The 25,187-nt window shown below is 35.3% G+C and overlaps 1 protein-coding gene across 1 annotated transcript; it reads left to right on the top strand.

Annotated features, from left to right (window-relative positions):
• Positions 1-853: 853 nt before the first annotated feature.
• LOC126878787 (uncharacterized) lies at positions 854-23,167 on the top strand. The gene is made up of 2 exons (XM_050641682.1): positions 854-1,153; positions 22,463-23,167. Exons 1-2 carry the CDS (start codon positions 892-894, stop codon positions 23,113-23,115), a joined length of 915 nt encoding a protein of 304 aa, XP_050497639.1. The 5' UTR covers positions 854-891; the 3' UTR covers positions 23,116-23,167.
• Positions 23,168-25,187: the final 2,020 nt, after the last annotated feature.

Below are 25,187 nucleotides of genomic sequence, written 5' to 3' on the forward strand. Positions count from 1 at the left end.
TTTGATGGTATTTAGGATTTCCATTTCTTTATTCATCTTTCTCAGAACCTCTTTGTTTGTGACGTGTTCTGTCCACGATATTTTCAGAATTCTTCTGTACACCCACAGCTCGAATGATTCTAGTTTTTTCATTGATGCAGCATTCAAGGTCCAAGCTTCCATTCCATAAAACAAAGTCGAGAAAACGTAGCACCTAGTCCACCTAACTCTTAGCTCCAACTTCAAATCTCTTGTGCAGAGCACTTTTCTCATTTTGTTAAAATTCTCTAGCCTTTTCTATTCTGATTTTGATTTCCTGTAAGTAATCTCCTGTGGAGTTGATCATTGTTCCAAGGTATGCATATTGGTCGACTCGTTCGATATTTGATCCGTTTATGAAGAGATTTTCGTTATTTCTTTGAGTTTCCGATATTCTCATAAACTTTGTCTTCTTGACATTCATTGTTAACCCGTATTCTTGTCCAAACACCTCCATAACAAGGTATATATGGTTATGACGAAGAAAATTGAAATCGAAGAATATGTTTCTTTACCTGTTTTTAGCGCAGTAATGGCTAATGGCTACAAATAAATAGGAGTCGTTTGAATCCGGCTTTAATAAACAGTATTACATTACATATTGCCATGAGCTAGAGCTATGACCACAGATAAGGAAACACAATACTAGGAAATGTGCTGGCAAATGCACTGGTATGTACGCCAAAAGTGAAGAAATAAGAAGAACAGACGATTCAGGGTTCGAGCCGTTGGTTGGTGGGCATTGGCGGGAACATTAAAATTGCCACGGAGATGCCAACATTGCAAGGAAAGTTTCAACGGATGTTTAAAGTGTGACATATATATGTGTCAATAGCCAAATTATAGTGTATACAATAAATTTTCAGTGTTATAATGTCAGATTTGTGTAATATATCTCAAGATGGTATAAAATCAGTCAATAGTACGTTTTTACAAAATCAGTCGTTCCTTTACAAAGAAAATATAAAATTACAAGATGATATAGTAAGATTATCTCAGCAGTTGGAGGAGATCCGATCGTTAAAGATGAACGACGATCTATTTCAATATTTCCAAAAAGAAAAAGAAAATTTACTAACTCTTAATAATACATTAAGAGAAAATATTCGGCATTTAAAAACCCCATCCAAATTTGGTAGGATTTTATATATTATTTATATATTTATTTAGCGTAGGTATGTCATTTCGACACATTTACAGTGGTTGCGTTCGGACGACCACGGTGGCTGGCTGCCAGCAGAAATCGACTGAGTGGTTGTATCCAGCGCTGATAGGGAAAGCTTAGTAAATCTCTCAGCGGCTGACTTCCAGCGGTGTCGTCTAAACCCTACCGCTGACCCAGCTGTCCAGCCGCTGTGGTCGTCCGAACGCACCCAGTATTACAATAAAGTTAAATTAAAATTTACTCGATAGGTATCTTCTTCTTTAAGTGCCATCTCCGCGGCGGAGGTCGGCAATCATAATAGCTATTCGTATTTTAGAGACGGCTGCTCTAAAAAGTTCATTTGATGTACATCCTTACCACTCTCTCAGATTGCGCAGCCACGATATTCTGCGTCTCCATTTCTATTTAGGATTTCCATTTCTTTATTCATCTTTCTCAGAACCTCTTTGTTTATGACGTGTTCTGTCCACGATATTTTCAGAATTCTTCTGTACACCCACAGCTCGAATGATTCTAGTTTTTTCATTGATGCAGCATTCAAGGTCCAAGCTTCCATTCCATAAAACAAAGTCGAGAAAACGTAGCACCTAGCCCACCTAACTCTTAGCTCCAACTTCAAATCTCTTGTGCAGAGCACTTTTCTCATTTTGTTAAAATTCTCTAGCCTTTTCTATTCTGATTTTGACTTCCTGTAAGTAATCTCCTGTGGAGTTGATCATTGTTCCAAGGTATGCATATTGGTCGACTCGTTCGATATTTGATCCGTTTATGAAGAGATTTTCGTTTTTTCTTTGAGTTTTCGATATTCTCATACACTTTGTCTTCTTGACATTCATTGTTAGCCCGTATTCTTGTCCAAACTCTGCTATTCTGGTCACCAGCCTCTGAAGATCCCCAATATTTTCAGCTAAGATGACAGTGTCATCCGCATATTTAATGTTTTTAATGGGAACTCCGTTTACCTTTATTCCAGCTGTTTCAGCCTCAAGAGCTTTCTTCAAGATCTCTTCCGAGTAGGCATTAAAAATAATTGGCGACAACACGCATCCCTGTCTCACTTCACGTCTGATTTCAATTTTCTCTGACAGCTGGTCGTTAACACGTACTTTTGCTCGTTGTTTATAGTATAAATTTGATATAATCCTGAGGTCATTGTAGTCCAACTTCTTTGATTCCAGGACATGCATTAATTTTTCATGTCGGACTTTGTCGAATGCTTTATTATAGTCAATAAAACACGCATATATATCTTGATTGACGTCCAGGTACCTTTGTATAAGTATTTTAAGTGAAAAAAGAGCTTCACGAGTTCCCGGGCATTTGCGAAACCCAAACTGCGTATCATTAATGTCTATTTCCAGTTTATGATATATTCGGTTATGGATGACTTTCAGTAGCAACTTAAGCACATGGGACATCAAACTAATGGTGCGGTAGTCGCCACATTCTCTTGTGTTTTTCTTTTTAGGGAGGCAAATAAAGATCGACGTCAACCATTCTTTGGGTAATGTGCCTGAGCTATAAATTTTGTTCAAGAGTACCACTAAAACATCAATATGCTGCTCATCTATAATTTTTAAAAGGTCGATAGGAAGCATGTCAGGTCCTGGGCTTTTCCTGTTCTTCATTGTTTTTAACGCATGTATTATTTCTTCCTTTGTAATATCTGGACCTATTTCTCCTGAAGTAAGTTCTATGTGTTCCAGGTACCCTCTTTCATTATCGAACAGTTCATCGATGTATTCTGCCCAACGTTGTACTTTCTCATCGGTCTCTGTTATAGCAACCCCGTGTCTATCCAGAAGTGCACCAGTGAGATTTTGCTTTCTTAGTCCAGCCATTTCTTTGACTTTCTTATGTAGGTAAAATAGATCGTATCTTTTTTGGAGGTCCACGATCTCTTTGCATTTCTCTTCAAAGTGTTTTTCTTTTGCCTGCTTTATCATCTTCCTTATCTCGTGGTTAATCTCCCTGTATTTATTGTCATCTTTGTTCTTATATTGTCTCCGTTGTTCCATCATATTCAGTATCTCGTCGTTCATCCATTCCTCTTTTCTCCTTGTGGAAGTCTTTAGTATATATTTACAAGGTTCTAGTATGCAGTGTCTTAGTTGCTCCCAGTGCTCGTCAATGTCATTGGTGTCTATGTTCAGCTCTCTACAGTTCGTGTTGAAGACATTCTTTTACGTTGGGTTCTTTAAGCTTGCTTATGTCTATTATTGTAGCAGTTATTTGATGTCTTTTAATATTTTTAAGTGTGAGTTTAATTTTGGCGATAAGTGGGTTGTGATCTGAGGCCACGTCTTCGGGATATGCTTTTACGGCTTTGACAGCATTACGGTATCTTTCGTTTATCATAATGTAGTCTATTTGGTTCCTAACTACTTTCTCCGATGAATATGCGGGCGATCGCCATGTATACAGTCGTCTGTTGGGTAGTTTGAAAACTGTGTTTGTAATAATGAAGTTCTGCTCTTGGCAAAATTGTAGTAGACGATCCCCTCTCTCATTGCGATTTCCCAGACCATATTTTCCTAACACTTTCCGCTTTGCCCCTTTCCAATCTTTGCATTGAAATCACCTAGGACTATCGTGATTCCTCTGCTTTTTGTTTTTTCAGTGCTTCTGCGATATGCTGATAAAATAATTTTAGTTCTTTTTCATTGGCATTCATCGTAGGAGCATATACTTGTATCAGGCTCAACGTGGCGTGAAATGTCTCTAATTGTAGTAACATTACTCTTTCTGAGATGGGGCAAATCCTTTCACTGCTCTATTAGATATTTTATTAACAATTATTGCCACGCCGTGTCTATGTTGGTTGTCATCGCTACCTGAATAATATATTGTAGCTTCTGCTGTTGAGAAGCAGCCCGAGTTAGGCCACCTGGCTTCACTAATACCCAGTACATCAATATTCAACCTGTTCATCTTTTGAATGATATTGTGCATCTTACCAGGCTGAAACATGCTCTGAACATTCCAGGTTCCAATTTTAGTATTGGACAGTCTTATTCTCTCGTCTTCGCTTTTGTGACAAGGAATTCGCTGATTAACGACCTGAGAGGCTTTGTCTTTTCCTCCCCTGCTGGATCTTGGCTTCCGAGGGCCATAATCAGTATCACTGTTGTTGGTTTCTACAACCATGATGATTGTACTAGGGATATCCATATGGATCTTTAATGTAGTAGTTTCCCCTTGCCTTCTACATCCTTATGCCGTTGACCATTACTTGGTTATTCCGCCTTCGGGGCCAATTTCTCAACCTCAGGGCAAAAGGGTGCCCTACCATTTTCTAACTCATCCGCCCAAAGCCGTTGGCCAGTAAGTGGGGGATTTCTTATTCCGGCAATCATTCGGTGACTAATTTGATTCTATATTACCCCTAAAATCGAGGGTTGCCACTTCCGCCATCTGCACCGTACCGCGAAGCTCCGCTTCTCCGCCGTAGCTGCCGTTGTGGACTTCATCCGTAACCCTGGACAAGTGACCCTAAAGAGGTACTAGTTTCCCGGGTGAGGAAACCCCCGGAATCTGCGGACGGCAGGGATTGATTTATTTTCCCTGATAGGACTATCTCAAAAGAATTTAAAGAGTTCCTACCCGCTACCTATTTACTCGATATAAAAATACTTAAATCATGATATAAAATATAATAAGATATAATATATAAAATACTCGATATAAAAATACTTAAATCATGGTCAATTTATAGGCAACCGTCGGCGTCGAGGTTGTTATGTTCTTATGTAGTTGATAGATTTGATCGTCGCAAACAAGAAATCTTGTGAACTGCCCTCGTAGGGTCGCTGGTGGCACTCCTTTGTTATGTGCTTGATAAATTGGACCTTACCGCAGCTGCATGACGGTGATGGTAGCTTACCTCATTTGTGCAACATATACGCACATCGACCATGTTAAGTTCTGATGCGGTTAAGTGTGCACCAGGTTTTACGTGGTAAGTCAAATTCAGGAGGTGTCTCTGTGATGTAAGGTATAACAGTAGGTATTTGGTTGAGCATCCGACCATTCATGGATTCATTTAGTTATCATGTTAAACCCAGTGGCTGCTGCTGATTCTGCGGTTTTTTTAAGATTTCCTGGACCGCACTCGAGTTTTGGTTACATCTTCTATATAGTTATGAATTGGCAGTGCCGTGTTGCCAAGGATCTTCTTATATTCTTTGGTTAGCAGATTGAGTCGACGAAGGTGTGGTGGTGGAATGTCGCTCAGCACTGGTAGCCCATCGACTGCACTCAAAAAAAAAATTAGTTCGTAATATTGATTAACAGTGATTATTTAATAGTATTTCGTTGTAACAACAATTTAATTTGTTGTTTCAACGAACTTTTGGACATTGACCAATGTATTCGGTTATTGTCACAATGATTGAATAATAATTGTGAAAATAACTAGAGTACATTAATCAATAACACTCAATTTATTCAGCCAATAACTTAGTTTCGTATATTTAATAAATAATGTTAATTGTGGCAGCAACTCACTTTCTTGATTTCGTACATGGCAAGCAATTACCTTGGTTTATCGTGACAACGTACAGATTTCATTAAAACAATGTACAAATGTTGTTAATATAGAGTAATATATGATTATTGTAAAGATGTAAACTGATTGTTGAGACAACAAATGCATTAATCAATCTACTACTGCGTTTAATACCCACAATCAATGCGTTCATTATGACAATAATCGTAGTTGTTGAGACAATAAATGTTTTGCTTGACCATTTGAAATGTAACGGCTTTTCCTTATCGTGATACCCCTAGCTTCTCTGTGTTTAAAAAAGAATTCTTTGTTAAACAATGCTGTTACCTCTACCGAAGTGCTGGATATTTTGTTTCCAAGTTTAGTCCGTAGTAGAAGCAAGTTTTCGTGTGTCTTTTATCGTGAAATATTTTGAAAATTTAAACGCAGAATAAAATATTACAGTATTATCGAGGGTCTGAAGTCCCTGAGAACTTCTATAATGATTATTTTAATAAGTCACAGGGGTGAAAAGAGAAAATTTAGTATGATTTTTATTTTCAAATATACCATTCAAAAGAAACTTTTTGTTTATTCTAAATGACTTTCTGCCCTCGTTAATAATGTAATCTTTTATTCTGCGTTTAAATTTTTCAAAAATACTTATTAGTTTTCTCAGGATTCCAAAAAATTAATGCGTTTAAAAAGAATTTGATTGAAATTTTGCACCTGCGCTCTCAAAAAGGATTAAAATGTTATACATTTTTGGAATCACTATTTCAAACGCTTTTAAATGAGATGTCACATAACGTACTTTCCCATTTAAAAAAATCAAAGTTACGCCTGTCACCTGAAGAGGAATCGTGTAAAGTTCGAAACATTGATGTTATAATATACTTTGATTATTTTAAAAATCGACTTTTCCGAGCGTTTTGCTTACGTGCTAAAAATAAATAACTTAATAAGGGGGGGGGAGTGTAACACTTATTCCAGTGCACTGTATAAGTGAAATCATATGAGAAATCACACAGTGTAAAGTCCATTAGGTTAAGGACAAAAAGGGTGATTTAAAAAATTATTATTATTCAATTAATATCATACATCGGGCTAATGCATTCAGTAATTATTGATATAAAATACGTTCATAGTAGGAATGAACGAAACTGATTGTAAGAATGAATAGAATTGCTTGTAAGAAAAACCGTATTTATTGTGGGAATGAACGGAATTAATTGTAACAATAAACGGAAATAATTGTAGAAATAAACGAAATACGTTAGGAGAAATAACACTGTTATTGACACAACGAATAGTCTTCGTCGGTCAATTAACGACGTTGATGTTTCAATAAATAGTGTTCGATGGCTCAGTGAACAGAGTTCGTAATATCAATAAATAGTGTTCGTTGACTCAGTGAACAGAGTGCGTAATACCAATAAACTGATATTATGGTACACATAATGAATGTTCATCCATTCAATAAACGTAATACATTGGCTCAACTAACGAAAATAATGAATTGATGAACATCGCTTTGTTGTTCCAATAAAACCAAGAATTGGACAAATTTTAAGTATTGCGTTTGTTGTCTGAATTAACATTTTTATTGATATTACGTACCTTTTTCGTTGAGTGTGGTGTAGATTTGATTACTCCAGCGATCATTCTCATGGTATTATTTAGCTGGACATCAATATTTTGAACGTGAGAATTGTTGATCCATAATGGTGCGCAATATTCAGCTACAGAATAAACAAGAGCTAAACCTGAAAACCTGAGTGTGGATGCCGAAACCCCCTATGTTGTACTGCCGTAGAGCTTCTGAATGATGTTATTTCTGGTTTTTAGTTTCTCGAAAACTGTACTTAAATGTTATCTAAAGCTTAACGTTCTGTCCAAAGCCACGCCTAGGTATTTTGAATGTTTATTGTGGTTGAGTCGTGTGTTATCAAAGTGAACGTTAAGTCTTCTTGACGCCAGATTGTTGTTTAGGTGGAAGCAGGTTACTTCGGTTTTAGTGGCACTAGGGCGAAGTCTCCATTTATGAAAGTAACTTCACATAACCTCTAAGTCTTCCGTCAGAGTCTATTCAGCTTCTTCTAGTGATTTTGTTTGTATTAATAAAGCCCAGTAATCAGCAAAGCCAAACTTTGTTGATGTTGATGTCGGCATGGCTGCGATGTAAAGGCTAAAAAGCAATGGTGCGAGTACCGAGCCTTGCGGCAGACCATTTTGAGTTTTCTGTGTCCATCGTTACTTGAAACACCATGTCGATGAGCATATTTTCTATTAATCTAGCGGTGAGTTTGCAATCAATGTAAGAGTTTATAATTCATTTCTTCTCGACTGACTGTAAAGAAAGCTGCTGAGACATCTATAAACGCAGCAGCAGAACTCTTTAGTACAGAGAGATAAAACGTGGTCTGTGCAACCTCGATTTGGTCTAAGATATGCTTGTTCAATAGGGAACTTGCATAAAATTTTAAATTCGAAAAAAATGGTATAAATCACAACAGAACATAATTTAGAACCTGTATCAAAAATAAAAAAGTTTTGTTTGTCTTTCGTTTGGCCCCTAAAGACGACTAAAATTTCAACTTATACCAGCCACCCCAAAACGCGTCGTGACGTCACGGGGTTGTATGTTTACATTCTACACCAATTGTATATACTTATAATTTTAAATTAGACATTATAAACATCAGTAGAAAATACAGTTATGTGACGTTACAAATGTTTTTGATCGTTTGAACTATTCATAGAAAATTTGTACTTTTACAAAATGGTTTTATTTTCAATAGTAAACCTTCTTTCCTTTCCTTCAAGAACTGTATCAAACTGCAATCTCAACAAACTGGTATATTTTATTACAATGACATACGATAAATAATGTCGTTAGAATATAAATATTTTTCCTTTATTTCAAAATCTCATTTTTATACAAAACTGAACATTATTATGTAATAAAAAAAATGTGTAAGTTCCCTATTGGGATAGCTTTGGGTATTCGTACTGTACCTAAAAATAAGTTATCAGAGGTATTGCGTGATGGTGCAACAGGTGGACAATTTGGTATTACGAAGACTCTGCAAAAGGTTCGAGAACGGTCCTATTGGGTAAACTGTAAATATGATGTAAGAAGATGTTGCCGAAACTGAACTGTGTGTAACCAGTAATGGTTCAGATGGTAAAAAAGTGGGCACTAATAAAAATACAATGTTGGCAGCTCTATAGAAAGAGTTGCAATTGAAATTGCAGGTCCATTTCCAGAAACGAATCATAGAAATACAAAAATATATCCAGGTAGCCACGTTGTCACGTAATACACGTTGCAGATGTACGTGTTAAAGAACCCCTTAGCCGATTCACTGCTCCTTTGCCAACCCTCTTCCAGAACGTTTGTAAATTGATTTGTGTCGATACGATCAGACCGACACCCCTGCATCCTCAATCAGATGAAATGGTCGAGAAGATGAACTACAGAAAAGTGATTCTCTCTACTAACATCTTACGAATAATTATGTCTTTTGGCTTGCGTTCTTATCAACAGAATATTATCTTACCATTGACCCAAACACATAGGAGGGTGAGATTTAAGTGAGGTCAAGAATGTACACTCGAATTGTGTTCAGTGATGAGTCCCGATTTTGTTTGTGGGATCATAATGAAAGAAATATAATTCGGGTAATGAAATAGGTCGATCTGTACCCATCTGCTTGTCGGATGAAACATTTTTTTTATTAAATTTCATACATAGACAAATATTTCTAGCATGAGTTGCCTATTAAAATCTTGTCATAGCTACCCTTAAGGAGGGGCCGTAGGGGTTGAAATCAATATTTCAATCATATTTTGTTGAACGTATGGTAGAATTATTTTATTTTTAAATTAAATAGGCATATTCATTACAATTCATAGATTATTCAAGAAAAAATTGAAGTAAAAATATTGAAAAATTAGCCCACGGTGGCAAATTTTTGAAGACACCTCAAAATATAATGAATTTTGCGGTGGACATCAGAACTCATCATTGTATCATGGTAAACAAAAAATTCAAAAACGTTTTATTGTCGAGTTTATTTAGTTTTATCGAATTTTGACTTTTTGATATCACTTAGAAGTCAAAACAGCGATTTTTTTTTGCAAAAAGAAATGTCTAAAGAAAATATATACAAAATTCGAGGTGGGTTGGTCAAGTAGTTTTTGAGTTACAATGTCTACACCCTTTGAAAAAAGCAGTTTTGAGAAAAACGCGTTTAGAGTCATCTTTTATTTTCAATTTCTTTTTTGTCTGTCAAATCGTAAAGAAAATATATGTATACAAAATTTCAGGTGGGATGGTCAAGTAGTTTTTGAGTTACAATGTCTACACTGTCATCTTTTATTTTCAATTTCTTTTTTGTCTGTCAAATCGTAAACTGATGCACGCCGGAAATTTTTTTGAATCTCGAAGTAATTTACAAAAGAAAATGAGAACAGATGTTGATCGTTTCTTACCACGCTCAAGCGCGTTGGTGCGAACTTGCTACAAAGCAAGTCGAAGGTAGGGAGGTAGTATTGAATATCCCTACCTTCGACTCGCTTGTTGAACAACGGTCAACTGCTGTTCTCATTTTCTTTTTTAAATTACTCCGTGATTCAAAAAGATATTCCGGTGTGCATCACTTTACGATTTGACAGACAAAAAAAATTGAAAATAAAAGTTTACAATACTTTAAACGCTTTTTCCTCAAAACTGCTTTTTTCAAAGGCTCTAAACATTGTAACTCAAAAACTACTTGACCGACCACCTGGAATTTTGTATTCGCGGTGTGCAAGTACTCGGAAGGGATACGCGAAACGATCGTGCGCGAATAGCGGAGAAATATTGCAACTTTCTTAAATAATTTATATTGTCAATTGAAATTGTCAAATTGACGTAAATTTCATACCTATTGTCATTTAAAAAGAAAAATTATATATTGCTTCACAATATTGATATGATATGCAATTATTATATAAAGGTAAATTTAATTAATTGTATTTTGCTTGCAGTACTGCATTTTAATAACTAATTTTACTTACTACATACGATTGTTGACGTTTTAATAACATAACCTAAATCTTATTTTTCTTCTTATTATTTTTTTTTGGACTATGGCCTTGACAATTATCTAGTAACCAGGACCATATGATTGGCCAATATAATTAAACGTGCGAATAAAAGTGCAGAGCGAAGAAACCAGGTGTCGCTTTTCCGAACTTGCACGGTCCCAATATATATTTTCTTTAGATATTTTTTGAGGTAATGCTGTCGAGATATTTTTTGTTTAATGCTTATTTTTTGTTTAACAATAATAAATATGTTGATTTTCACCCTTTTTGCAAAAAAAATGTTGTTTTGACTTCTGAGTGATATCAAAAAGTCAAAAGTCGATAAAACTAGAAAAACTCGACAGCGTTACCTCGAAAAGCTCATAAGCTAATAAACTCTTTTTGAATCTTTTGTTTACCATGATCCAATGATGAGTTCTGATGTCCACTGCAAAATTCATTATATTTTGAGGTGTCTTCAAAAATTTGCCACTGTTGTTTATTTTTCAATATTTTTTCTTTAATTGTTTATTGAATAATCTATGAATTGTACTGAATATGCTTATTTATTTTAAAAATAAAATAATTCTACCATACTTTAAAAAAAATGTGCTTGAAATATTGATTTCAACCCCTATGGCCCCCCTTAAGGATGGCTATGACCCGATTTTGATAGGCAACCCATGCTAGAAATATTTGTCTATGTATGAAATGCAGTAAAAAAATTATTCATCCGGCAAGCAGATGGGTACAGATCGACCTATATTCGGATCTTAGACTATAACGTGCAACAGGGTTTACCAGGTCTCCATTAGTGTTTTTTTACACAATAATTTATGACTGATCATAGCGACCACAGAATGGTAAAAGCCTCGATAGAAATAGACCTTGGGTAAGAGAGATACCACATGACCAAAAAGAAGTCCACAACTACCTGGACAGAGCCTAATAATATAAATGCATTTGAAGAACATATCAACAGCATCCTCGAAAGAAATAGGAATACAGACCTAAATGTTAACACCCTTAATCACATTATAATAAAAGCTATAGGAGAGAACCAGAAAACACACTGCCAAAAGACATCACATAACAAAAGAATCAGTCATCAATCACAAGCATTAATGGAGAAGAGGATAAAAATGCAAAGTACTAGATCAAATTCGACAAACAATTGAAGATAAAAAGAGCCTTAAAGTTCTAAGAAGACAATTAACAAATGGCACAAGAGAAATAACGAAATTAAAGGATAGATGGAAATATCATCACCAACAGAGATGAATTATTAAGGGTAGTAGAAGACTTCTATACAGAACTATACAACAGCCAACAAAACCATGATGAGCCACTAGAAGATTCAGGAAAAAGAGTAGTCATCCACGAATCGGAATTGATGCCTGATATATTCACAGACGAAATAAAACTCCGGGAGAAGACAATATCGTCATAGAAGCCGTAAAGATTGGAGGAGACGGACTTTTAAACAACATAAAGGAACTGTTCAACTTATGTCTACACCAAAGTGACACCTTCAAGATGGCATAGTGCACTTGTGCACTTACCAACTTATTATATAAAAAGGGCGATCCAACAGACCTCGAGAATTACCGACCCATAATCCTATTAAACCATCTCTACAAGTTATTCACAGTAATATTAACAAATAAACTGGAAACAAAATTAGATTCTTATCAACCTAGAGAATAGGAAGGATTTAGGAAAAACTTTGGCACTAACGACCAGCTCCACTGTATAAAATGGATTATAGAAAAATCTATCAAATACAACCGACCATTGGTCCTGGCTTTCGTAGACTTTCGCAAAGCATTTGATACGATAGAAATTAACAGCATCATGAGAGCGTTGGAGGAAAGTCGTGTAGATTATCGGTACTCCAAACTGATAGATACCTACAATAATACAACCATGGCCGTCCGTCTACATGAACATACCAAACCTATAAAAATCAAAAGAGGAATTAAAGATATATGTATATGTAATAAATTACAAAGAAGGATCACCTTAGCATCGGCCTCATATGGAACTCTATCAGACATTTTCAAGAGCAACATTCCAAATTATTTGAAAAAAAGACGTTCGACCAATGTGTGCTTCCACTCATGACTTACGACGCCGACACATTATCATTAACCCAGGCCACAGCAACCAAACTTAGACTGACAGAGAACTGTGTACCGTGGACTGGCCCAAAGAAGAATGGAACGGTCACTACTTAGGCCATCCACACACAGAACTACTAAAAAGAAACCAGTTGGTAACTTTAGTTGCCAATTAGTCACTTATTAGTCACTGCTCATGTATTTTAATGAGTATCCGCACACAGCGCTACTACTTAGTAACCGGTCTGTAATGAGTTAGTGATCAGTCGATAGCGGACTGGACGTGCAGGTCGCTTGGGGACAAGTTTGTAGTTTGTTTTGATATTTTATTAAAGTTTAACACGCTAAATGGCGAAATTAGTAGAAAAGGTATATTATGAACTTGTCGGAAATGGCGAAATTGGTCTATTATAAACTTGTGGGAAATATAATAAATACAAATAATACTAATAGTCCAAGTAATGAAGCTTAAAATAGGACAAAACCTCGCACTTTTTACAGAATGGATCGATTTGCTTGAAAATTTGAGAATAAGTAGTGGATAGTCCAAGGATTAAAATCTATATGATGCCGAAAGGCGCTTTTACCATACTCACTCAGGTGAGTACCGATCCCACAAGAATAGAAAATAATTTTATTTATTGATTTTTAATCTTCCTATCCAGCTGGGATTTGAACTCCCAACACTTGGAACCAAAGGTAGGCTCTCTTATCACTGAGTCACAGAGGGGGGTAATAAACAAATTATTTCTAGTAATATGAGGGAAACTGTAGAAATAAATTGGCGTGCTTAATTATAAAAGTTGAAGACTACCAAACTAGTAGGTAAGTCTAGTCCACATTTTTTATACTGCCGTCATTAAGGTGAAACAGTAGCGAAAACGCGTTCCAAGATTGCGGTTGTAATTTTGAATATTTTTTCGAGATATTTGGCACACGTATTCGTAATATAATAAAGAATGGCGGTACAGAGCCCAATTTGACAAATATATTAATATGTGGAAATTACTCTGTAATTAAATACAATATTAAAAATACGAACCTGTACCGCCATTAAGAAGAACAAAAAAATACACTTTCTTCAAATAAACTTTTTTATCCGATGCCTAGATTTTGTGTCATTTTGGAACTACTAAAATTTTTTATTTCATTAGTAGTTCCAAAATGACACAAAATCTAGGCATCGGATAAAAAAGTTTATTTGAAGAAAGTGTATTTTTTTATTCTTCTTAATGGCGGTAGAGGCTCGTTTTTTTAATATTGTATTTAATTACAGAGTAATTTCCACATATTAATATATTTTTCAAATTGGGCTCTGTACCGCCATTGTTGATTATATTACGAGTGCCAAATATCTCGAAAAAAAGTTCAAAATTACAGCCGCAATCTTGGAACGCGTTTTTGCTACCTGTTGATCGCTACTGTTTCCTCTTAAGTATTGAAGGGTTGCAGTTTTAAAACCACAGAATCATGCAAAATTGTAGAAAGATATTGAGTAATAAAAGAACTTTCAAATGATGTATGATTTACCACACGATATCTTTTAAAACTAGTTTACAATGGTTATGTGACTAATACACCATACAAACTGAATAGATGTTTAGTTCAGTTATCCACATATTTAATAATTTAAATTTCAGTCGACACCGTAATAGGCCTGGATCCCGCGTTCTTAAAAAAGTTGATTAATAGCAAGCTGAAAATTTGTTAAAAGCTTAACGGTGTCTGGTCAGACAAACTTTGATGTATGGGAATACTGGAACAGGGCAAGTTTTAAATTGTGTAACAGTTTAAAAATTTGGAACGTAAGATTACGAAAACGCCCCATGTATTTTGCCGGACAGAACTTCCAATTTATTTGTTACCGTTTCATTAAACTCTCATGCAAAACTCAGACTGCTATTTCGATGCCTCAGAAGCCAATCGGTATAAGTCAATAAGTGTTTAAAATGAAATACTAAGATGTTTCTGAAAGTAGTTTTGCAGAAATATAAGTGGTTATTAAAAATAAACAAACCGTCTTTATTTATCATAATATCGGTAACATATTCATAAATACAAACAAAGAAATAATAATATTATTATATATAATAATAATATGTGTTATAACTGTTATATCTCATAAGTCATTTTTAGGCAGAATGTGACTTACGCCGTTTGACTTCTGAGGCATCCCACCAATATAATTCCTGTCATTTGACATGTTCTTCGTGTTCCACTCATTAAAATGCCCAATTGGTGATAAACACCTGTCTGATTTTTGCATGAGAGTTTAACGAAATGGTAACAAATCAATTGGAAGTTCTGTCCGAAAAAATACACGGAACGTTTTCGTAGTCTGACGTTCCAAATTTTTAACCTGTTCCACAATTAAAAATTCTCCTGTTCTAGTGTTCCCATACATCAAAGTTTGTCCGACCAGACACCGTTAAGCTATTAACAAATCTTCAGCTTGCTATTAATAAACTTTTTTTGGTACGCGGGATCCAGGTCTATAAGGTATATAAGAGGACGGCTTACCAAGTAAGGATCAAAAAATAATTGTGGTTGGGAAACTTCAAATGCCCACTGTATACCGAACAGTACAAGCAAATTCAAACAAAATCACTTAAGTATCTTCGTCGGCGAATACAGTGGAAGCGGTTTCCGCTTACGGTTAAACCGCGCGGACCCGCTTTTAAACGTTTTCAAAATGAATGCACGTCTTTAAATGTACACGAACATAGTCAAAGCAGGTTCGCGCGGGCCAACCGCTTTAACCCGCCTGACCGCTTTTACTCGAATGAGAATTTAGTTTATTCTCGCTTTTTGTCGCGCGAGTTCAGTGATTTTACAATGAATAAGGAGGCATTGATTGCTGCGGTTTTTGAACGACCTCCTATTTGGGACAAGAGGGAAAAGTTGCATTGCAACCGGAATGTCATTGATAAATGTTGGAGGGAAATAAGCATTCAAATGAAAGAAGATGGTAAGTGTTTACAGTATTTATTTATATATTTGTGTGTAAGATAAAGGATTTTGTGAAAAATACGTTACAAAAATATCACGAATAATTTTTGCTTCATTGAAAGGTCTTCCCGTGATTTGTCTCTCGGTATTTCCCCTGCAATGTTCGACAGATACATCGCTTAGATGTCGTTGAAAACCTTCCTTATCAATAATTATATTATGTAAAATACAAATTCATTTAATAACCTGCTTATGTAAATTACACCAGTTTTTAGTTAAACGATATTCCACTTTCTCCAAAATATAATTAAGTCTCTTGATTCATACTCATATACTGGAAGAGTCGTTCATTATCTTCTTTTAATTTTTGAAATAAACGATAATATTCTCCATAAATTAATCTTTCTCGATTAATAGGATGTACAGCAACTCTTCAACCACTTGTAGCAGATATTAAACTAAGGTTAAAACGAATTCAGCGACAAAAACCAAAAACCAATGTACTTAACTTTGACGATATAAACATAAAACATAACATTAAAAAAGAATTTAACAATAGAATAAAAAACATCCGAGAACAACTAGAAGATCCAGAAGAAATATGGAGTGAATTTAAAAATCATGTTAACGAAATCTCCACAAACAATGATTATAGAAAAAACTTAATCAAGAAAAATAAATGGATGACAGACGACATCTTGAAATTGATGGAACAACGACGACTGATCAAATCTAATGAAACAGAATATAGACACCTGCAGAGAAGAATAAAAAAGGAGATCAAATTAGCCAAAGAAAAATGGATGAGAGAAAGATGCGACGAAATGGAGGATGTGATATCTAGACACGACTTGTGCACAAAAAACTAAAAGAAATAAGTAACATATTTAAAAAACGAGTTCCCTCTGTGCTCGTTTGCAATAATAACAAAATTATTGTAAATGAGCACAAAATAAGAAAATAATGGCAACTGTATATATCAGAGTTGTTTGAAGATGATAGGAATAATATTGCCGAATTCTACCAAAACTGTACTGACGGCCCAGAAATTATGAAATGCGAAGTAGAACACGCTATAAATAGTGCTAAAATTAGAAAAGCTTGTGGTCCAGATGATACTCCAACTGAGTTGCTGAAACTAATAGAGGATAATAACATAAAAGTAGTAGTAAGACTTTTTAATTCAATATATAACACCTGAGTGATTCCCACAGATTGGCTCAAATCCATCTTTGTCGCAATACCTAAAAAACACAATGCGAGAAAATGCTCAGAATATCGATTAATTAGCCTAATGAGCCACACTCTTAAGATTTTCCTAAGAATACTTCACAACAGAATTAGACGCAAATGCGAAGAAGATCTCGAAGATACCCAATTTGGTTTTAGAAATGCTATGGGTACCAGGGAGGCACTTTTTGCGCTTAACATCCTATTACAAAAATGCCGTGATCAAAGAAAAGATGTATTTGCATGTTTCGTGGACTTCTAAAAGGCATTCGATAAAGTACAGCGTGTAAAATTAATGCAAATACTGAAAAATATCGGAACAGATGACAAAGATATTCGTGTCATTAAAAATTTGTATTGGAATCAAACTGCTACGGTCAAAATTGGAGATAACTACACCGATGAAATCTCCATGCAACGAGGCGTCAGACAAGGTTACATTTTGTCACCAACATTGTTTAATGTTTACTCGGACCAGTTATTTAAAAAGGCACTTGAGAAACAGCCATATGGAATAAAAATCAACGGAGAACTACTTAATGTGATAAGATATGCAGACGATACAGTAATTCTGTAAGATAATATTGAAGGTCTCCAAATTCTGCTTGATCGTATTCACGAGGTAGGAGAGGAAATGGGCATTAAAATAAACTCAAACAAAACCAAATTTTTAGTGTTTAGTTGTGACCCACATCCCGATGCAAAGCTCAATTAAACGAAGTCCAAGTTGAGAAAGTTTACAAAATGACATATCTGGGAACTGTGATAACGGATCAACTAGATCCAGACGTAGAAATAAAACGTAGAATAGCAATGACTAAAACCACTTTTACGAAAATGAAGTCATTTCTTTGCAATAATCATCTCAGTTTAGAACTTTGGCAAAGACAAAGAGGAAAGACAACTTTCAAAGAGGAAAGACAATACTTAAGAGGAAAGACAATACTTAAGAGGAAACAGTAGCGATCAACAGGTAGCAAAAACGCGTTCCAAGATTGCGGCTGTAATTTTGAACTTTTTTTCGAGATATTTGGCACACGTATTCGTAATATAATCAACAATGGCGGTACAGAGCCCAATTTGAAAAATATATTAATATGTAGAAATTACTCTGTAATTAAATACAATATTAAAAAAACGAGCCTGTACCGCCATTAAGAAGAACAAAAAAATACACTTTCTTCAAATAAACTTTTTTATCCGATGCCTAGATTTTGTGTCATTTTGGAACTACTAATGAAATAAAAAATTTTAGTAGTTCCAAAATGACACAAAATCTAGGCATCGGATAAAAAAGTTTATTTGAAGAAAGTGTATTTTTTTGTTCTTCTTAATGGCGGTACAGGTTCGTATTTTTAATATTGTATTTAATTACAGAGTAATTTCCACATATTAATATATTTGTCAAATTGGGCTCTGTACCGCCATTCTTTATTATATTACGAATACGTGTGCCAAATATCTCGAAAAAATATTCAAAATTACAACCGCAATCTTGGAACGCGTTTTCGCTACTGTTTCACCTTAATGATGGCAGTATAAAAAATGTGGACTAGACTTACCTACTAGTTTGGTAGTCTTCAACTTTTATAATTAAGCACGCCAATTTATTTCTACAGTTTCCCTCATATTACTAGAAATAATTTGTTTATTACCCCCCTCTGTGACTCAGTGATAAGAGAGCCTACCTTTGGTTCCAAGTGTTGGGAGTTCAAATCCCAGCTGGATAGGAAGATTAAAAATCAATAAATAAAATTATTTTCTATTCTTGTGGGATCGGTACTCACCTGAGTGACCGCAGACGTTCGGATACAAATAGCGTCTCTTTGTAAAGTAAATGAAGTCGACTTTACTCAGTAACAAGACATTTACTCAACACTCAACACTGAACACACACACTGCACATTCCGCTATAGTCTGATTGCAAAATCAACTGTACCATGCCAATGACCTTAGTTGTCGAGGCATTTAAGTTAAATAAAAAAATTGTTTATTAACACCTGTCAAAAATAGTGTAGTATTATCATTTTTCTTAAATAACAATATATGGTATGTATGCATCACTTAAGAGCCTTTGTATAACTCAGTATGTTCCTAGATTTCTGTGAATGTGAGTTTGAATTGATAAAATTATATCAAATTTATTCCCAAAGAAAGTATAACTTTTTCTTGTTTCTAGGATTATGCTAAGTGTCACAAGAGCTTTCAAATGATGTATCATATTATGCCATTCTGTGATTTAGGAAAAAAGTCGAGAAGTGTATTTTTGACATAATTAAGTGAATAAAAACAAATGAATTCTATCAAAATGAGGGAAACTGGAAAAAATAAATTGACCTGTTCGAGCGTTCGAACAGCCGAAGACTCCCTTAGAATAATAAACCTCAGGGAAAAAGTTACATCATAAGATATACAGACTGGTTAATTTTAAATTAGATATAAGGCCTATAAATGGCAACAGTGCTTCCCCGCTGTCCACCTAATGCACTTGATGCGCGCTGATTCATTCTGTCAATCGTCGTTTTACAGTGGCAATGCAGCTCATTCTCATAAGCAATGTTGCCGATTTTAGTATTTCCTTAAGTCGGTATATCTAATCAAACACTAAACAGACTGTACATTGTGACATGGCGCAGGCATTTTATTACTCATAATTTAAGCTCATATGACGTCCCTTGTGCTGTATGTCATTGACTAAAGAACTTAATGAGTCATAAAAGGTAGAGTAAAATAGTAATTTCATTCACATAATCAGGTAGTTTAAGCTCGTTCGTATGGTTTTATATTATTCTTCTTCTTTTTCTCGATGTGCCTATCCGTGATAGATGTTGACGATCATCATAGCAATTTTATTTTAACTGCAGCAGCGCGGAAAAGCTGCACAGATGTTGTATTGAACCAGGAAGTACTTCTTCTTCCTGGACCTCGCTTTCCAAATATCTTTCCTTGCAGGATGGCTTGTAAGAGGGCATATCTGGATTCATTTCGCATAATGTGTCTGAAATATTCTAACTTTCGAGATTTGATGGTGGTCAGTAGCTCTCGGTACTTCTTCATTCTTCTGAGGATCTCCTCAATATGTGGATATAGCCACATCTCAAATGCTTCTAATCTTCTGCACATATCTTCGTTTAAGGTCCACGATTCAACGCCATAAAAAGAAGAGAGATGACGTCGCATCGCGGCATCCTTACTTTTATACCAAGAGAAAGGTTGTGGCTCTTGAAAAGACCCCACACGGTTGAAGGTGGATCTAGCTTTTCTAATGCGCTCTCTTATCTCTTGGTCCATCTTCATTTTTCATTTATATTCTTATAAGACTCAAATTGTCACCATTGAAAATGAAAGGTTGTCAATTTGCCAATTCACGACAGAATAGTCTAAAACAGGAACATATGGAATAACAATAGATTTCAAATGATGTACCTACTAGGAGGTTGCCTTCTTTGTGGTAATTTTTATTGATAACTTTGGCCGTAGGGATGTACTACGGATGTGCTATAGAAGAAATATTTCGACATATGCTTTTGTTCTCACTAGATAAGAAATACGAACATCCTGCTAAGCGACAAACGCAGTGAAAAAGAATTCAGAAAATTTTTTGAGCAACTGTTTATACTGAACATTGCGATGGACGCATACCACTAACAGCTACATAAAAAAATTTTAGTCCTTATGCAAGCTTCTGTTTGCGTGGACCCGCTCCTAATCAAATTATCAACATTTTGTTGTGGTAGGTTGCTCCATCTTTAATTAGCAGCTTGTACTAGCCGTGAAGTGTTTTGTGGATTATCCCGGCGAGCTCTAATTTTTCTTTTAAGCATATCCCACAAATACTCTATAGAATTAAGCTCGGGTGAGCAAGCAGACCACTCCAAACTAGGGATACCTTCTGCTTCAATGATGTCTGTAGTCACTCTAATGGTATGTGGATGTCCATTATCATGCAATAAAATTAAATTTTCTCCTGTTGCACCTCTCCAGAGTCTGACTACAGGTTATCAACATACCTGTGTGAAGTTGATTGGATGAAAATGAAAGGAGTTTTTTTACGGATCACAATTCCTCTCCAGAACATGGCACTTCCCCTTTTATATTTGTGAACAGATCTCACAGTTTTCGTTCTTGCTTGTCTTCCTCGACCTCTAAGTACACGATTTCGTGAGTCATCAGATTTTACACAAATCCTGACTTTTTTTGAAAATAGCACATTTTGTCAATTCCCAATGTTCCAGTTTTGGTGGTGAAGACACCAATTTAGGCGATCAATCTTGTGCTGCCTGGATAACTCGGGAACCCATAACTGTCTCCTGCTGCATACTTCTTGGTACGAACTCTTCTTCTTCTCGTTTCAACTGAAACAATTACACTTGTAGCTTCCAAAAGCTGCCTTTGGAGCTGCAGGTGAGAAATGGTTGGGTGACTTCCAGCTGATTGGACAATTAAACGATTGTGGAGAGCCGTTATTACTTTTGGCGACTTTCCTTGCTTTATTTTTGAGCTTTCCTAGTTCCTGTTTTCTAGCATAGGTTTTGGACAGAACGCCCGGTATTACGCCTTGCTCTACAGCTATGTCCCTCTGAGAACATTACTTTCTCCACAAGACCAACAATCTTTCCTCGTTGTAAGTTTTATAACCCCACATGGGACATATTTTGGTTTTTGGACGCAAAAGTTAGTTTATTTATTTTCGTTCAATTTGCAACTCAAGCAAATAACCTATACCGTACCGAGCTGTACTATCCGATTGTCTTATATTATATTTGTCTATTTTCAATAAAAACCTTTATTCTTCGCAACAGTAACAAGTTTTTTCAAAAGAAATAAATATTACTTTAAAATACATGGTGATCCCATATAAGTTTGGGTGTGTTTATTTAATGTAGGTCATGTAGGTTGATTTCATGTAATCAAATCATGATACTAGTAATCAAATGAACTGTCTTTTAGTAAGTCGTCCCAGGAACGCAACTTATCAATATTGGCAATATAATTTTAAAGCCTTCTACTTTAAAATGTATAATACATGTCTGAATTGCCGATATAAATGAGTCGGATTAAATAAATTATTAGAAGAATTTTTTACTAAGCAACAATATTTTTGTTTAATTTAGTATTATTTTGTATTTTGACAACGACACTCGACTTGGGCGTCGAAACGTTAATAAAATCATTTTTTTGACAAAATTGTGGCTTATTTCCCATTTAAAATAGTTGACTATATTAAATACTACTAAACACTACATATCGATTATAATTTATTTAAAACAACAAAAAACAAAAATTACGTCTCTTTTTAAAAATATCCCTAGACTTTTCCGATGTGTGTATTTTATCCCAGTTCATTCACCTTTAAATATGTTCGAATATTTGCCTGTATTTTGGTAATATATCAATCGTCTTTATTATATATTTTATTAGGTGACCATGAAGCAAAAAATGAACTTCGTGATACAGTTTACCAGCTCGACAAAATAATAGAAAAAGTCAGACGAAACGATAAATTTGAAATAAAAACACAGAAGAACAATACTGAGGAAGTAATTAAGTCTTTAACAGAAAAACTTGAAGAAGAACAGCGAAAATATGAAGAATCCAACGAAGCATTACGAAAACTACGGGAAGATGATGAGAAATATATGCTGAGAGAGAAAATACTAGATATGAAACAACTTTTTACAGATCTAGAAGTAGAAAATACAAAACTAAAGTACGAAAATGAGCAACTTCTACAAGACATCGAACATTACAAAAAACAGTTAGATGAAGCACTCGAAGAAACTAAAGCCAGTGCGAAACAGTGTTGTGCTTTAGATGATGAAAAAGAACTATTAAAGAAAACAATCTCCAATTTGGAAAACGAACGAATACGAATAAAGAAGGCCATGATAGAAGAAATGAATGAAGCTAATCGGGCGAAGAGAGTATCGGTCGACACTGAAATTGCGCTCCAGCATATTTCTGAAGCTTACGAAAACAAAAGAAAAGAAATAAAAAGTTTAATGGAACAACTTGAAGATGCTGAAAACATTATCAAAGAATTTAAACAACAAATTAATATACCGATATTATAATGTATATTTCTAAAGTAAATGTACGTACATTCCATGAACAACAATAATAAAATATTTCATATAAATGAGCATTCCTTTTACCTTTTTTTTAATAATTAGTAAAGTTCACATTGTTATGGTAATTACCGATTACCATCCAGACTTAGCCATAAAGCTCACACTTCCTCTAAGGGGAAAATTCTCTCATCCCACATACCCAGGCTATCAAAAGGATTGAGCTCTGGTGGAATTCTTTATGTGTTATCGAGTACTAGGTGACTTGATACGCAGGAGCACCGCAGGAGTATCTCCCAAAAATTTTTTGCACGAATCTAGATATCGAGAGTAGCACCGCTTGCTGCATAGTCTTGTAAAGACGTTCATTTGGACCAAGCTTTTGATGTTTTCTATGAGATTCTTCGGAATTACTCCAGTAGTAGAAAGAACAATAGGTATCGTCTGGGTACTTTCCATTCTCTTCTTATTTTGTATTTCGAGATCTCTATACTTGGCGATCTTTTCGTTGTGCTTAACACTCAGATTATTGTTGTTAGGTCTCGCCACATCTATTATTATTGTTTGATTAGTAAGTTTATTAACTAGTACCTATAAGATCCAGTCTATTATTATGTGCCACTCGTTGGTCTGTGAGCACAGTACGATCCCAGTATAGCTTGCAGTTGTCGTCTTCAACCAATATATCACGGACATATGGATAATAAGGGAGCTGGTCGGTCTGGAGAAGTCCAATTTTACTAGCTAGTTCTTGGTGAAGAATCTTTCCTACTGAGTCATGGCGTTCTTTATAATCAGATCCGATAAACGCCTCCGGCAGTCCCCGGTAAGATGAATGGATTCTTGGACTTGGTATGCATATCAGCATTTGTCGTGTTGGACCTGAGGATCGTTGACAATATAATTCAGATAATTTTTACAATGGTTAGGTAATGTTTAGTTGAAAAAAAAAATTGCTTAGTTTAAAAAAAAAATATTTGAAATATTGACGAAGGCAGGCCTAAGTAATGCATACATCAACGTTATAGCCCACATGTACATAAATGCAAAAAAGTGCCATTAAAATGGAAAATCAAATTTCAGACGCGTTTCCTGTAACAAAAGGCTTAAGACAAGGATGCTCTTTGTCCCCAACTCTATTCAAAATCTATATTCAGGAAGCATTAAACGACTGGAGGAAAAAATGCACAGGAATGGGAATAGAACTTGGAAACGAGTATATAACAAATCTTTTCTTCGCAGACGATCAAGTGATTATGGCAAACGATAAGGAAGACATGGATTATATGATTCGAAAGATAACCAAAGAAAACGAATATTGGGGATTCACAATCAATATGAACAAAACAAAATATCTTAGAATAAATAACGAAAAAAGAGACTCACAACTCTCGATTAGATTAGAGATATAAAAAGACCCGAAGAATTTAAATACCTAGGGACAGTCATAGCGAAGGAAGGAACATCAAAATGATACATCTAGCAGAAAATACCTGGTTGGGAAGCGACGAAAGCGCTGGGAAGACACAGTAAACAGCGACGCATAAGCCCTTTAGGAGTCCGTGTAGGGAGAAGAGCAGCCACAGACATGCAAGGGTGGAGGCAAAAAATAAAGGAGGCCAAAGCTCAATTTGGGCTGTAGTGCCGTAGAAGAAGAAGAAGAAGTAGCAGAAAATACAACAGGGCCGAAATGTGGTACAAACACTAAACTTATTACTTTGGTCTCCTAAAATTAGTTTACAAACCAAAATGACAATCTACAGTTCGGTTGTGTTGTACATAGAACCAATTTTGACGTACGAATCTGAATGTTGGCAAATGACAATGAATGAGAAGAAAAACTGGAAGTAGTAGAAATGGACTATCTAAGAAGAGCGTGTCGGATGCGTTGTCGTGGACAAATTGTCGCCGACAGGTATCTGCGAACGCAACTACAGTAGAACGTCAATAATCCGGATTAATTGGGACCGGACCCCATCCGGATTATCAAATTATCCGGATTATCGAAATTACCTCAAAAAAAGGCCAGTATACACATTAAAGTACAACAAACCTTTTAAAATTTTATGTTTTCTCTT

The sequence above is a fragment of the Diabrotica virgifera genome, chromosome 1, assembly GCF_917563875.1.
Source record: "Diabrotica virgifera virgifera chromosome 1, PGI_DIABVI_V3a".
Classification (NCBI taxonomy): Eukaryota; Metazoa; Arthropoda; class Insecta; order Coleoptera; family Chrysomelidae; genus Diabrotica; species Diabrotica virgifera.